This window comes from Lepisma saccharinum, chromosome 4 (genome assembly GCF_977018435.1).
Source record: "Lepisma saccharinum chromosome 4, izLepSacc3.1, whole genome shotgun sequence".
NCBI classification, from domain to species: Eukaryota; Metazoa; Arthropoda; class Insecta; order Zygentoma; family Lepismatidae; genus Lepisma; species Lepisma saccharinum.
In genome coordinates, this window is record NC_139232.1 from 94,896,661 (window position 1) to 94,913,057 (window position 16,397).

The window sequence follows — 16,397 nt, forward strand, 5'->3', positions numbered from 1 at the left end:
CTCACATGTTTTCTAAGACATTTATACTATTATTTATACAGCAAATAAACAAAATAAGTTGAAATTTTGAATTGGTTCAAAATTCCAAATTAGGACACCATTGTTTTTACACAGTGAGTGAATTTATGAACCCCTAATTCGTCAACAATCTGTGGGTTGATGGATTGGAGGTTCATGGATTCATCCACAATTGAAAATTGAAAATTTAGTCAATAGTTCCAACATATTCGTAAACCTACAAAAGGTTCACGTCATATTTGTTATGTCACTTAAGTGCAATTTTTCGTATCATTTTATGACGTTATAAGTCTTACCTTTATATTATATCACACTATTTCATTTAATCCATTACAGAACACATATATTATTTATATATTGTAACCTCAACATGTCTTACTGGTGTTACTTTTATGGAATGGACTGTGTCATTAATACGAGTACACTCCTTCCAGCATAAAACTGTAATAGGCTAAGGTATCATTTTATTGTATCAACTCACTACATTATATTACTGTATTTCATTGTATTAGTATATTCAAATGTGAACACAAAATTTACATGTCCGATATCACAGCATGCAAATGCAAACATGTGATTCATGGATGAAATAAATCTAATTTAATCTAAGCTAATTCATCAGTAGAAAGATAGTAAGAAAGATATAAGATCAAACCAGAAAACCCCATACAAGGTAGCAAAACCTGAATATGCAACATACCATGTGAATGCAGGTGAGCTTTTATAGGAGAATCTGGATGCCCTTAGGAAAGGTGAGCAGCACACATACAAGGATGAAATAGATAGGTCAAAAATAGCCGAACATGCATGGAATGAATCACATAAAGTTCAAGGGAACTACGTAACAGTGCTACACAAAGAACCAAATTGGAAACTGAGGGAAATGAAAGAAGCAGTCTTCTTAACAAAGTCATCCCAGCATAGAATTCAAGCAAATATGGTCCCCTATCCTCATGAAATAGAAATAGTAGCATAAGTGGAGCAAAAATTAGACAGAATTCTGGCGAGGGGTGGGGGAGGGGCATTGAGTATATAGAAATGTGTTCACCTGAAGACGAGAGAAGAGAGTCTCTCAAAATGTAATGTTAAGATATGTATAATTAAAACTTAAAAGTACTACACAGTGGAAAGACAATGATGTCTGAATGTCTTTATAATTTAATATTAAAACTTGTATACAGTTTTCTTTTTTTTTTTTTCTTAAATATGAATCATTAGTTTCTCCACACAAATATATTTGTGTTTTGTGCACACAGTGTTTTCTACTTCTGGCTCTATTGAGTTTGTATTTTTCATGAATTGTTATTGCATTTTGTACCGTGTATGTTATTCAGATTCTCATCAGCGGCGTATACTCTGGGTCATCTAGGTAATCGCAGATGACCCGGCTGTATTTCTTTTTTTAAATATATATATATATATATATATATATATATACACATTTCTTCACAATATTCTTCCAATCCAATTTCGATGCATACATTTCTTTGCTTCCAGCATACAAGCATGCATGCTTCCAACCATTTGCCGCTGAATGTCCGGGAACCTTTCTCCAGCCGGTGGAATGACTTCAGGGAATCTCACCCTGACGTCATTCCTCCCTCTTCCCTTACAACCCTTGGTGAGGAGGGAGGAGAGAGGAAAGAGGGAGAGGAAACACTGCTTCTCAGGCGCGGTGATTCCGTGGCCAGGGTAAGCTCCTTCTTGTGAGAGTCCACCGGTCGCACTCTCAACCTTCAGAACCTCTCCGTTCCCTCCGCTGAACTAGGGAAAACATACCCGGTAGAGTGCGAAGAACAGGAAAATTGAATAACATGGGCAAACCAATTCTATGCTAATTTTCACTTTACATTTGCTTCTGTCTTGCTGATTTCTGTTACTTGAACATAAATTTATCAAAAGGAAAAAGCTTAAATATTGAAGATGAAGCAAACTAAATTAAAATTCAAAGCTTAAGCAATTAAAGCACCTATATGCTGACTCCCCCATTCTTGTATTTACAAAAATAGTGATTGTTTCTCCTCTCTAATCTTCAAAAGCAGCGAGAATACTTCTTTCACGGAACTGAATATTTTTTAAAGGGAAAGATATCAAAAATAAATTATATATATATATATATATATATTAGTTAATTTAAGTTGCTATATTCCGCCTCTTTAGATTAATAGTGATGAAGATGAACGAATTAAACATAAAACGAAATAAAACACATCAGTCACGTAGCCAGGTGGAGGACTCGGGGGGGCTGAAACCCCCCTCCCTGAAATCCTACAAATATCTAATTTAAAAAGTGTATAGTGGTAATTAATTTTACTTCATTAGCAGGATTAAACACCTAGTTTAATACGTTGTAATAATCTGAGATTCATCTTCAGGACTTCTAATCCCACTGTTTCAACTTTATGTGGCGGCTGCTAATAAGGGATGATCCCCATCCCGAAATAAAATTCTGGCTCTGGCCTGCAATGATTCGAACTTTTAAAACCTGTCATTTCGAGCTCGGAAAGGGATTTTTTTTATCATTCATAGGGAATTTCATTCTCAGCCAGGAACACAACAACAGAAGTTTGGCACGTGAAACTGAATGCGTGTAGTCGTTGGCTTCGTGCTATGCTTCGTGTTTATTATTTATTTAGGTGTTAGTGTTTGTCGTGATAGTGCTGCGTTAAAGGGTAATGGATGTGATACAAGATTTGCTAGTGAAACCTTTTGGAACAAGATCTTCTCAGGAGAAGTTGCAAATTGTTAATACAGGTAGTCCAGTGTCATCGCTTGAACTTATTTCTTCACACAAAGACAAAAATCGGGAATATGTGAGGCATTTTCGCAAGCAAATTATGACAAAACACCATGGTTGACAGGAAGTATAAGTGTTAATAAGCTTTGCTTTTTTGTTGGCCGTGCTTACTTTTCGGGGCTGAAAAGAATGTATGGACGCGTGGCGGATACTGTAATCTTTGCAATGCTTGCGTCAAACATGAAAAATCCAAAAGTCACATAACTTCCTTTGTTAAGCTGCAATCTTTCGCACAGACACGTATTGACGTGCAACTGGACAAACAGCGTGCTTTGGATGTGGTACAGCACAAGTAATCGGGTCCTGGAGTAAGTTGAATTTGGCACTTAAATTAATATTGCGGGTTTTTATTTCACTAGTGCACGTCTTTCATTTTATATTTCACAGGTTGTTTTTTTATAGCTTTATAATACTGTCTTGTTTTATTATTTGAAATTCTACACGTATATTAAACTGCAATAACGAGAATTAATTGATTGTGGTCGTAACAATAAGACAAACATTCCGACACAATATTCCTAAATCCAATATGGATCCTGACATAAATTGCACGGAAACTTTTGGAGTTTGAGGATCAAGGGTCGGAGATTACCCACTCTTTAGAACCAGCATACGCCACTGATTCTCATACAGCAATTTTAGTTATTTTTATACAGCCAGTAATGAAATTAAATGTATTTATGCAAAGAAACAGTTCATCAACTCCTCCTTTCTGTTCAAATATTTGGTATCAGAATTGCAGCAAGCCTTGGATAAAATTAATATTGTTTTAACCAATGATATAAAATGCTTAAAATAATATTAAGTACCTCTTAATAATAATCTGGGTAATTACTGTCAGTTCCACAACAGTCAGATGAGATATGTTGTCAATTGTTGAACTAATTCCATTTGAAAGCATGAAACGATACTTGCATCTGGAACAAGTTTATATTTGAACATCTAATGAGAATATTTCTGTTACAAACATGACTAATAGTAAGGAGGAAATCTCCAGCAAAAAAGAAAACATTAATTTACACCTTGCTAAGGGATGACCGTAAGACACCCAATTGTCAACCTCACTTCCAGTATGCTTGGACTGCATTTTGAAGACTAACAAGGCTCTGCTGTCTGGACCCATGGATCAGTATAATCCTCAATGGGACTTGTGTTGTTCATATGTATTTGTGATTGTCCCTTCATCTGTTTCATCATATTACCCCTCATCTTCATCTTTTCAATTAGCCAAAAGTGGCAGAAACACAAAGTAAAATAAATCAAACCATTTATTCATTCATTACACCTTGTTAAAAGGAACCCTTTAACCCAGGGGTCTTCAACTCATTAGACAATGAGGCTCACATTAACAATTTCAATGACGCTCGCGGGCCACAAAGCGACACTATGGTATTAAGAACAGTAAGATGCTATCGTCTACCATTTACTTAATCAGTTTTTATGTTAAGTACTGTACTTCATTTTTCAAATGGGCATGGGCCTCACCAAAAGGGCTCTGCAGACCACCTCTGGTCCATGCATATATGCCATTATGCAGTTATAAGGTCTGATCACAAACATTGATTTTGTTTATGTATTACTTGCTCCAGCTTATATTCTTGGTCTCCTTTATCGTGTTATGGGTCGGTTGTAAAAGCGACCCTAGAGGCCGACACGTTCCTGCTAAATAAAGACAATATCAATCTATCTATCTATCTATCCATCTGTCTGTCTATCCAATCAATTGTATTGTTAGTATCATAATTTTATTTAATATATTTATAAAATAATGCAAACTTACACATATTCAAGACTCATTTCCATATTTTATTTCAGTTTTTTGACCCAGGAGAAGTGCTGTACTTGTATGAATCACCAGCTGGCTATGGATTAATATTCCTAAGGTTTATAGCCTGGTGGATGTTTATGTATTCCACTATATTTACATTAAAACATTATCCTGAGAAAGCAAGATTTTATTATCCTTTTAATTTTATAGGAACACTATGGTAAGTTTTTATTATGTCATCACTACTATGGTAAAGCACAATATATATTTATGTTTATTTACATATTCATAGCTGCACAGTTTTTAATTAGCATGAAGAAACATGAAGTACTTCTTATATAGAAAGAAATAATATCAGTAGTTGTATATTTATTAGCGTTGAGCCAATACCAATGTATCTGTATCGGCCTATGTCACAGGTATCTGTAAAGGAAAGTATCGTTTGGAATTCACTTCTGATACCAGCCGATACTGATACCAGCTGATACTGTTCCGGCATATTGGGGGTCACAAAAATGCCTCGCGACATTTAGTGGAGTCTAATTGTTCTGAAAATTATGCAAAATTCAAACTTTCTATTTATTTTGCACTAATTGTGCACAAAAATTATATCTTGCGATTACATAATATCAATTTTAATATTCTGATGTAATTGGTGAATATCCTAAAGCAAATTTCTTGGTAAATTGATGCGTATAATTGGAGAAGAATATTTTCATACCAATATTGGTCAATATTTTGAACACATTTTAATTATTGCAATTATCAAGTATTGGTATCGGTGGGGATCGGTAAGAGTATCAGTATTGGTTGAAAGTGGTATCAGCTTTGCCTGAAATTTATCCCTCAAATGTATATTATACGTGACTAAAAGGTAAAAAAGGTAAAGTGTTCCCCTGTGCATAGCACCACACCATGAAGGCGTATAGGGGGTGTGGGGGTAACGCCCCACACTTTCTTGATCCGGTCGTGAGTGGGCGTGATGTGATCAGCATCACGCCCCTGGCCGCCTTTACCCCCCAGGGTTTCCCCCAGGTACCCATGTTATTCGACGCTGGGTAGGCGCCGGGGCCGCTTCCACCGTTATACGTGACTATAACATGAAAATATATTTGCTACCTAACACTAACACTACATGCTTTGTCTTTACTTACACTACATTAAACAAAGGTCATCACATTAAAGATTCCTCAATTTGTGAGGGATAAGTATAATATTAGGTAGTTGAAGGTTAATTGAGCCTAAAATGACCATAATTATGCCTCTGAAAAAGGTTAACAGGGCATTGCAAAAATTTTGTGAGTGTTGAAACTGGTGGGGATAAATCACTAATGCAATCCAAGCAAATAAATAACCTGAATTTTATTCGAGTTGTAAAAATACAGTTCTAGAAAGAAACTCAATCTTTATATTCCTCTCAGACTTGTCTAAGTGTGAAGTAAACATGTCCAACACTCTGGACATGGAAGTTGCTGATTCCTGTAAGGAGGTCACCCAACAATCAGCCAATGGCTTACTTCCTTTGATTCTGCACACATTTTTCCGACATTCCTGCAGTGAATTATCAAATTAATGCACAAAAGTGTGACAAAGCTGAGAACATAGTCCCATGCTATTTCCACCTTCATAATGGAGTGGTTAGCACAGTGTGCTACAAACCCACTGTTAACCTTGAAGTAAACAATGCAAACTCAAAAGTCATCAAAGTCTGCAAATACTTCCCCTCAGTTCAGCTCCTAAATGTGAATATTGGAAGAGAAGGTCACACCAAACATGGCCAACATTTTAATGGCAAAGGAAAAAAACATCACAGTGAAAAACTACATATGCTGATAAGCAACACAGAAATTCTCCAAACTAATGGACAACCCATACCTCTACCAGCTTCACTACCAAAATATTCTAATAAGAAGAAATCAACCTGTTCGATCAAGATCACAGAAGAGAAAATAAATGAAGTTACAAAGATCGAACAAGGAAAAGAAGAAACTGTCCTGAGTGCAACATCCTCAAGAGAAGTACAATTATCTATGAAGAACTGTAGTGCTGCCCAGAAAAATAAACATAATGGAAAAACAGGTAATGGAATTTGTGATGTGCAGTGTGCAGTGTATAGTGAAAATCCAACGTAAAAAACTCCCCGAGTAGCAATCAGGAAGAAATGTATGCCCAAAAAGTATACAGTGATGATTTTTTATGGTAAATAATATAAGCGACGTAAATGAGAACAAAAATCCACCAATGAGAGATAGTTACTATGTAAAGGACAAAAATTATAGAAACTGTGTAAATGTATATTATTTAAATGTTCAGGGTATATCAGGTAAAACACTAAATTTGGATCTTCTCATAAAAGAAGAAACCGAAATGGTACACGTTCTATGCATTACGGAGCACTGGCTCTCAAAAGATGAAATCAAATTTGCACAAATTTACAATTATCAATTAATAAACTTCTCCAGTAGATCAATGATTAGGCACGGAGGTACCAGCATATATGTTAAACAAGGTGTAAGAGTGAAAGAAATTATCCCAAAAACAGTAGAGGCAATCGAAAAACACTTTGAATTCAGCGTTATATATTTCCTTGACCTCAAAATCTTGGTTATCTGTTGCTATAGAACACCAGATGAAGATTATGCAACTTTTATACAAAAACTCACAATGCTTTTGGATGAACTAAAAACACTAAAATGAGAAATTATAATATGGGGATCTGAAACTTGACTTCCTAAAAGACATAAGGTAAGGTACACTTTGTCATGACACTAAACACATATGGTGCCAAAAAAAAATTATCAACTTGCCTACACGAATAACACCAAACTCAGTTTCATTGATAGACCACATGATCATCCACAGAGAAACAAACAAGTACCAGTGTAAAAAATGTAAGTGTACATTATTCTGATCATGAAGCACAATTTATTTCACTAGAGTGTAGAAACAAAAAAGTAACCGAGTCAAAAGCAACAAAGAAAATACAAGAAAGATTATACACGAAGGAGACAATTCATATATTCATGCATAAACTAGGGGAAGAAAGGTGGGATGCCATTTATCAACTACCCAGCACAAATAAGAAATTCGTTGTCCTCCTAAATAAAATTTGCCTACTCCACAATGAATGCTTTCCTGTAAAACAAGTAAATATAAGAAAGAAAGAAAAATCCTGGATAACAAGTGGAATAAAAATAACTAGCAGAAAAATACAATTACTTCATGCAGAAAGTAAAGTAAATAATGACCCAAACTTTATAGTCTACTACAAAAAGTATAAGAAAACATATCAGTTGATATCAAAACAGGCAAAAATCAGACATAATGACATAAGGATACAAACATCAGATAATAAATGCAAAGCCATGTGGGATATAATCAGAAGTGTAACATGTCCACACTCAAACACAAGAAAAAACATAGCATTAGATGTAAAAGGCAAAGAATTAACTAATCCATATGATGTAGCAATATTCAACACCTTCTTTATAAACTCGGTACCATGTGCTGGCCAAAATAAAAATAAAAATATGTCCAAGACAGGCGAAATGGCTTTAATAGCTCTGAAAAATGAAAAATGAATCTTCATATCACCCATTTCTGAACTAGAATTAAGGGAAATATTCAGGTCATTAAAAAACAAGAACTCATTTGAATTTGATGAAATACCAGATTTTCGGATTAAAGGTTGCTACAAACAGCTTTGTAAACCTCTCCTACACATCATAAATCATTTCTTTGAAACAGGTATCTTTCCTGACAGACTAAAAATAGCAATTGTAAAACCAATATACAAGAAAAATGATCCAAAAGATGTAGCCAATTATAGACCTATCTCACAACTTTCTGTGTTCTCAAAAATTTTTGAACGTGCAATGTTAATAAAAGTTGAAAAATTCTGTGAAAAGTATTCAGTACTAACCAAGACACAACACGGTTTCACAAAGCAAAAAAGCACAAATTCAGCCCTGATTGATCTCATTGAACATGTGGGTGAATCACTTGATAACTGCAAACACACACTTGGGACTTTCTGTGACCTGACAAAAGCCTTTGATTCAGTCAATCACTATATGCTCCTAAAAAAAACTAGAAAATTATGGCATATGAGGACTAGCACATAAATGATATAGATCATATCTTCATGAAAGAAAACAATTTGTAGAAATATGTTACTTAAATGCTGATGGTAATACAATATATAATCAATCTCCAGCTCAAAAAATAAATTGTGGAGTTCCCCAAAGCAGTATACTTGGACCTTTTCTATTCCTGCTCTATGTAAATGAAATGCCAAAACTTTTGGATGAGGCACAGGCTATACTGTATGCAGATGACACAGACATTATATTAACAGATCACTGTGAGCATGCCTTAAAACATAAAGTAAACTACAAATTGCTAAAGCTTGATAGCTGGTTTCAAGGAAATAACTTAATTCTAAACACAAGCAAAGCAAATTACATAAATTTTATAGCTTCTCCAACAAGAAAACAGTTAAATATTAATGTTAAGTCCCAAAATACAGACTTAATGTACGCAAAAGAAACTAAATTTTTGGGTAGTGTTTTAGATGAACATTTGAAATTCTCAAATCACATCGACATGCTTCAACAATACTTAAGTAAAGTATCATGTAGCCGGGCCCCTGTGGCAGAGTAGTTAGCACAGGTGTCCCAGGTTCTAATCCTGGCCTGGGCATGGATATTTGTGTGTCCATTCATCAATTTCATCATATCATCACTCATCCCCATCTTCGCAAATTAGCCAAAAGTGGCAGTAAAATAAAGCAAATCAAATCTAAAATCTTTAGTATCATGTATTTCTATTTGACATGTCCTATACTCAGTGTGGTATCTAAGAAATTTCCAGTGGGGGGGGGGGAAATTCTGGAGACAGCATGGTGTAATGCTTCAAATATATGTGTGTCTATGTACGGTTGGAGCTGCTAGAGGAGGGGGATTATGGTGAGGGGTTTATCTCGATAATTTTAAATGACTCGACACTTCATTTCATGTCACTCAACTTAAAAAAAAAGCTTTGAACAAAACTTTTTTTAATAATTGCTGAAAATTGCCGATTTAAAGAGCCAAGTCCACTTTATGATCAGAACAGCTAATCGGGAGAGTATTTACAATTTTTAAAGTGAGATTTTGACAACCCCCCCCCCCTCCTTCCTCCCCAGAATTCCAGCCTGGGACCTAATTTTGGAGACCTGAATCGAACTTAGGCATAACTTTTGGGGCTGTGGGGAGCAGAATCAAAAAGTTTTCTACCCCATAAAAATAGCGCCCAAGACTACTTTGCTAAATTACGGTTATATTTGTGAAATCATAAAAATTACTCATTAACTTGATTCTTAGATCCCAGGAGCTTAACACAAGTTTCATTAGCTCGTTAATTCTGAAAATTTGTTAGCTGCGCAAGTGTTTCCGTCAACTTACCCCTAATTAGTCTGGAACTCCTTGAATACAAGACAATAGCGATTACCACTACTATATATCTAATGCCCATTATTGTGTACGTAATTTCATAATCAATTTTTGTTACGGAACTGATCAAGAGAATGAATTCAATATCGATTCTTCTGTACTTTTAGTCATGATATTTTATAAATGTGTTTAGCTTGCCGCAAGATTACAAAACTACCAACTTGACAACGAATGCTGAAAATATTTCCAACAAAAAATACCACATTCCAACTGGCCAATGTGTTTTAGTTTGATTGATTGGTTGATTTAGTTTATTTTGCTTTGCTTTTCTATCACTTTTGGCTAATGGCGATGAGTGATGAGATGAAGAAATTGATGAATGGACACTCCCAAACACACATACCCAGGCTAGGATTCGAACCCGGGTCCCCTGGCATCGTATTGCAATGTGCTAACCATTCAGCCACGGGGGTTGGCCCATGTATTTTAATTCCGTGATGTTGAAAGATAATGTATGTGTAACTTCATCGCTAGATACATCAAGCCATGGCCATGTAATTTTTCATTTGGTAGATTTTCCACAGGCAGCCAACTGTCAAAAGGAACTCACTGCTCTAATATTCCTGCCTTCTTGCGTAGATGCACTTGCAAATTTTTAGAACCCATCCTTTGATCAAAACAGCCTTCACCCCCACCAGTTTTATCACATTTCGTTCATTTCGAAGGCAGATTCCTGATATTGCAGAGTCTGGAACTCGTAATGTTCACTTTTTTCACTAACATTCTAGTTTCATAAAGAAATCTAGTTCATTATTCTAGAAAAATATCACACATGTTCTTTAAAAAATGACTTTGTAAAGGGCTATTGCTCTTACTTCAAAAATTCTACATCGGCTATATTCGCACACTATTGTCCCTCTCCTACAAATGACAGATTCTGTGGTGACAAGTACGAGTCGTGTGACAACTCATTTGTAACTTGCACATTCATTGGGGTTACATTATCCTGCCAAATTCCGTGGACAAATAAAAATAAAGAGGGGAGTTGGTCTTCAACCCTGGCCACTTGTTTGACAGTTCCACGAATAGAGCAGCGCTTGAGGCCACATCTGCGTTCGCAAAATTGAGCTTCCAGTTGTCGGACAGAAAATGTTGCAATTGAATGGCGAAATGGGAAAAAGTAACTAAATTGCCAATAATTTTTGTTTCCCCCCAAATATCATTCCCCACCAGGGGATAAAATTTATCAAGCAGAGAGGGGGACACAAGTGTCCAGAGAGGGGGAATTCCCCCATCCCCCTACAAATACCACACTGCCTATACTACAGATGTACATACTTGTACAAAATTGTAGTCCTTGGATGCAAATAAATCATATATCATATCATTGATCCCCATGTATGAATCCCTGCATGGGCATGTGTGTTCTTTGTGAGTGTCCCTTCATCAATCATCATATCATCACTCATCCTCATCATTGCGATTAGGAAAAAGTGGTAGAAAAGCAACATAAAATAACCAAATCAATCATTATTTTCCTGTTTAAAGTTTTGGAACTTGTAAAAGAGAAATGGTTCAGGATTTCTGATCTTTTCCAGGGAAACGTTTCTGTATCAATGTCCCCCAAGAGATATATGAGGACATGTCAAGAATTATATTAGAGAAAGATGGAAATTCTCGATTAATCTATCTATTATTAGATTATCATTGTAATCAATTTCAAAATTTGAATAACTCTCACAGATTATGACCATGACAGATCCCCAAGATCAAGGCTGTATGTGTGTAACCTTTTTTTTTATTTGATCATCTATCTCCAAGGATGTATTTAGGTGGGAGGCTCATTGGGTCCGAAACTCTCCCCCACCAGAAAGACTTACTAATAACAAATATTAAATAATGAAAAATAGAATAACTAAAGTTACATAATGGAAATGTACTTATTCTTTAATCAAGGGTTACTTATTTCTACCAAACTTATTGGAAGGCAAGGACTATATTGTAATCATACTACTTTGAATGGCAGTGGCAAAGTGGATTTATGCAAGATTTATTACTACTTACAACCTAGCATTCATAAAATATCACCAGCAACCTTAATTTTTGTCAACTGGATCTAACAACCTTTCTTTTATATTTAATTAGAATTCAATTCTTTATCTATTTGACATTAATTTCCTTGCCAGGGCAGTTTTTTTGTACACATTTTCCTGACCTTAACTAATCGTAAGCTAGATAATGAATACGTACTGTTATATCACTTATACCATCCTTTTACCTATTCATGTAATAAAAATTTAATATTAATTAATTTGAATATTTTAATTAATACTATTTTAATTAATTTAATATAATAATCGTTTTTGTTTAAACATTATTATTATTATATTTTGAGACAGTTGGTTCGGGCCCGCCCCCCAAAAAAACAAGAAAAAACATGTATTTCTAGATATGTCCCTGTCTATCTCTGGAGTTTTCTTTCTTCAAATGAATCAAATACTGTATTGTTTAATAATATAATTTCTTATTGCTTCACTCTCATTGTTCTTTTTTTCAGGTTTTTGTCAGGTCCTGGCTTTATACTAGCAGCAAACAATTGGATTGACAAATGGGTGAGAGAGAAAGTTGTGTGTGGAGTTGAACATGGCATATCATTATGTGGACATATAATGTTTTTTGTAAGTTCAGTTTATAATTTTCAAAGAGGTAATTTATACAAGGGGCATTCAACTATGGACAATAACTTGTCTAAAACAATTATTTGCCTCCCCAATGGTGTAGTGGTGATGTCACCTTATAATCAAGGGGTCCCGGATCCAGTGTAGTCACATAGTGGTTCGGATCCCACTTTTAACTAAAGGTCCACTAGCAATTAGCCTTATGTGCATAAAGCTGAATTAAAAAAAAACTCCAAATCAAGTCAAGAACACTGAAGTTCTATTTTGGTAATTTTACGTAACTTGTCTACATCTTGGGTTAATCGCAAAGTCGAGGATGAATGATGAACTGTTGAAATTGATGATGAGACAAACAGAATGACAGATCTGTGGCTTGGCTAGGTTCAAACCTGAGCCTTCTAGCTTTGAAATTCATATTGTTTGTTGTTTACATTTGCAATTGTGTATATATACGTAGTGGAGTGGAGCAAAAGTCCATGAGTCACTGGGGTCTCATAGCAGACTTATGAGTGAAGCAAAAGTCCATGAGTCACTGAGGTCTCATAGCAGACTTATGAGTTGAGCAAAGGTCCATGAGTCACTGAGGTCTCATAGTTGACTTATGAGTGGAGCAAAAGTCCATGAGTCACTGAGGTCTCATAGTTGACTTATGAGTGGAGCAAAAGTCCATGAGTCACTGAGGTCTCATAGCAGACTTATGAGTTGAGCAAAGGTCCATGAGTCACTGAGGTCACATAGTTGACTTATGAGTGGAGCAAAAGTCCATGAGTCACTGAGGTCTCATAGTTGACTTATGAGTGGAGCAAAAGTCCATGAGTCACTGAGGTCTCATAGCAGACTTATGAGTGGAGCAAAAGTCCATGAGTCACTGAGGTCTCATAGCAGACTTATGAGTGGAGCAAAAGTCCATGGGTCACTGGGGTCTCATAGCGGACTTATGAGTGGAGCAAAAGTCCATGAGTCACTGAGGTCACATAGCAGACTTATGAGTGGAGCAAAAGTCCATGGGTCACTGAGGTCTCATAGCGGACTTATGAGTGGAGCAAAAGTCCATGAGTCACTGAGGTCTCATAGCGGACTTATGAGTGGAGCAAAAGTCCATGGGTCACTGAGGTCTCATAGCGGACTTATGAGTGGAGCAAAAGTCCATGAGTCACTGAGGTCTCATAGCAGACTTATGAGTGGAGCAAAAGTCCATGAGTCACTGAGGTCTCATAGCGGACTTATGAGTGGAGCAAAAGCCCATGGGTCACTGAGGTCTCATAGCGGACTTATGAGTGGAGCAAAAGTCCATGAGTCACTGAGGTCTCATAGCAGACTTATGAGTGGAGCAAAAGTCCATGAGTCACTGAGGTCTCATAGCGGACTTATGAGTGGAGCAAAAGCCCATGGGTCACTGAGGTCTCATAGCGGACTTATGAGTGGAGCAAAAGTCCATGGGTCACTGAGGTCTCATAGCAGACTTATGAGTGGAGCAAAAGTCCATGAGTCACTGGGGTCTCATAGCGGACTTATGAGTGGAGCAAAAGTCCATGAGTCACTGAGGTCTCATAGCGGACTTATGAGTGGAGCAAAAGTCCATGGGTCACTGAGGTCTCATAGCAGACTTATGAGTGGAGCAAAAGTCCATGAGTCACTGAGGTCTCATAGTGGACTTATGAGTGGAGCAAAAGTCCATGAGTCACTGAGGTCTCATAGCGGACTTATGAGTGGAGCAAAAGTCCATGGGTCACTGAGGTCTCATAGCAGACTTATGAGTGGAGCAAAAGTCCATGAGTCACTGAGGTCTCATAGCGGACTTATGAGTGGAGCAAAAGTCCATGAGTCACTGAGGTCACATAGCAGACTTATGAGTGGAGCAAAAGTCCATGAGTCACTGGGGTCTCATAGCGGACTTATGAGTGGAGCAAAAGTCCATGAGTCACTGAGGTCTTATAGCAGACATATGAGTGGAGCAAAAGTCCATGAGTCACTGAGGTCACATAGCAGACTTATGAGTGGAACAAAAGTCCATGAGTCACTGAGGTCTCATAGCGGACTTATGAGTGGAGCAAAAGTCCATGAGTCACTGAGGTCTCATAGCGGACTTATGAGTGGAGCAAAAGTCCATGAGTCACTGAGGTCTCATAGTGGACTTATGAGTGGAGCAAAAGTCCATGAGTCACTGAGGTCTCATAGCGGACTTATGAGTGGAGCAAAAGTCCATGAGTCACTGAGGTCTCATAGCGGACTTATGAGTGGAGCAAAAGTCCATGAGTCACTGAGGTCTCATAGCGGACTTATGAGTGGAGCAAAAGTTCATGAGTCACTGAGGTCTCATAGCGGACTTATGAGTGGAGCAAAAGTCCATGAGTCACTGAGGTCTCATAGCGGACTTATGAGTGGAGCAAAAGTCCATGAGTCACTGGGGTCTCATAGCGGACTTATGAGTGGAGCAAAAGTCCATGAGTCACTGAGGTCTTATAGCAGACATATGAGTGGAGCAAAAGTCCATGAGTCACTGAGGTCACATAGCAGACTTATGAGTGGAACAAAAGTCCATGAGTCACTGAGGTCTCATAGCGGACTTATGAGTGGAGCAAAAGTCCATGAGTCACTGAGGTCTCATAGCGGACTTATGAGTGGAGCAAAAGTCCATGAGTCACTGAGGTCTCATAGCGGACTTATGAGTGGAGCAAAAGTCCATGAGTCACTGAGGTCTCATAGTGGACTTATGAGTGGAGCAAAAGTCCATGAGTCACTGAGGTCTCATAGCGGACTTATGAGTGGAGCAAAAGTCCATGAGTCACTGAGGTCTCATAGTGGACTTATGAGTGGAGCAAAAGTCCATGCGTCACTGAGGTCTCATAGTGGACTTATGGGTGGAGCAAAAGTTCATGAGTCACTGAGGTCTCATAGTGGACTTATACTATAATATGAAAGTGCAAGTTGAGGACTTTGACACAGCTGCATAAGATTTTCAAAAATGTACATGCAAAATTATACTTGGAAGAGTAGCATAACACAAGAAAGAAGAGGAGAATTAAAAGTAAAGAACATTTTTTTAAAAAAAACATTGGGTACTTGGAGATATAAAATGTATTAGTATTATTACTATAAAATAATAATAATATCTACAATATTTATTATGAAATAATATGTATTAATAATTTTGATGCAAAACTATTATTAATGTTATTATTACAAATTTTGGAAGACTCTTCTACTTGATACACCAGATTAGTGGTATCCATTTGAGCTTAACCATCCCCCTTCATCCCCACCCCCACTTTATATTTATTAATAAGTGTTGTGTCATTAACACATTTAAAAAGTAATTGATGAAAATTTTGCTTTGTCATGTCGACCATAAAACTGACCCTTGCAGAACTCCCATTGTTATTAACTTTTCAGTACTGTGTGTATCTGTCCTAATGAACTGTTTCGTGTTTTTGAGATATGAGGTAAACCAGTTGTGGGAAATTCCCATATACCAGTAGCTTGCTGTGCTTTTTAATCTTTTCATGGACTTTGATAATTAAGAGCATGTCCTATTGAGTACATGTTATTAAAAGATATTTCAGTGATTTCGTTTTAAGAGCATGTGATTGCTTTATAGGAAGAAATGCTAAATTATTGGTGATTAAAGTGATTTTTGGTGTTTACTTCTCCTTTTTCATGTGAAGTTCATTATAACAGAAATAGAGAAATTAAAAATAGTTTTA

At 36.6% G+C, this 16,397-nt stretch overlaps 1 protein-coding gene across 1 annotated transcript in view; it reads left to right on the forward strand.

The window, feature by feature from the left end:
* The window catches only part of LOC145986645 (transmembrane protein 145-like), a 137,734-nt gene that overhangs the window by 108,792 nt on the left and 12,545 nt on the right, over positions 1 to 16,397 (forward strand). The window contains exons 9-10 of the mRNA XM_083120913.1: positions 4,631 to 4,803; positions 12,573 to 12,693. Coding sequence (XP_082977039.1) covers positions 4,631 to 4,803; positions 12,573 to 12,693 — 294 coding nt within the window. The remainder of the gene's footprint in view (positions 1 to 4,630; positions 4,804 to 12,572; positions 12,694 to 16,397) is intronic.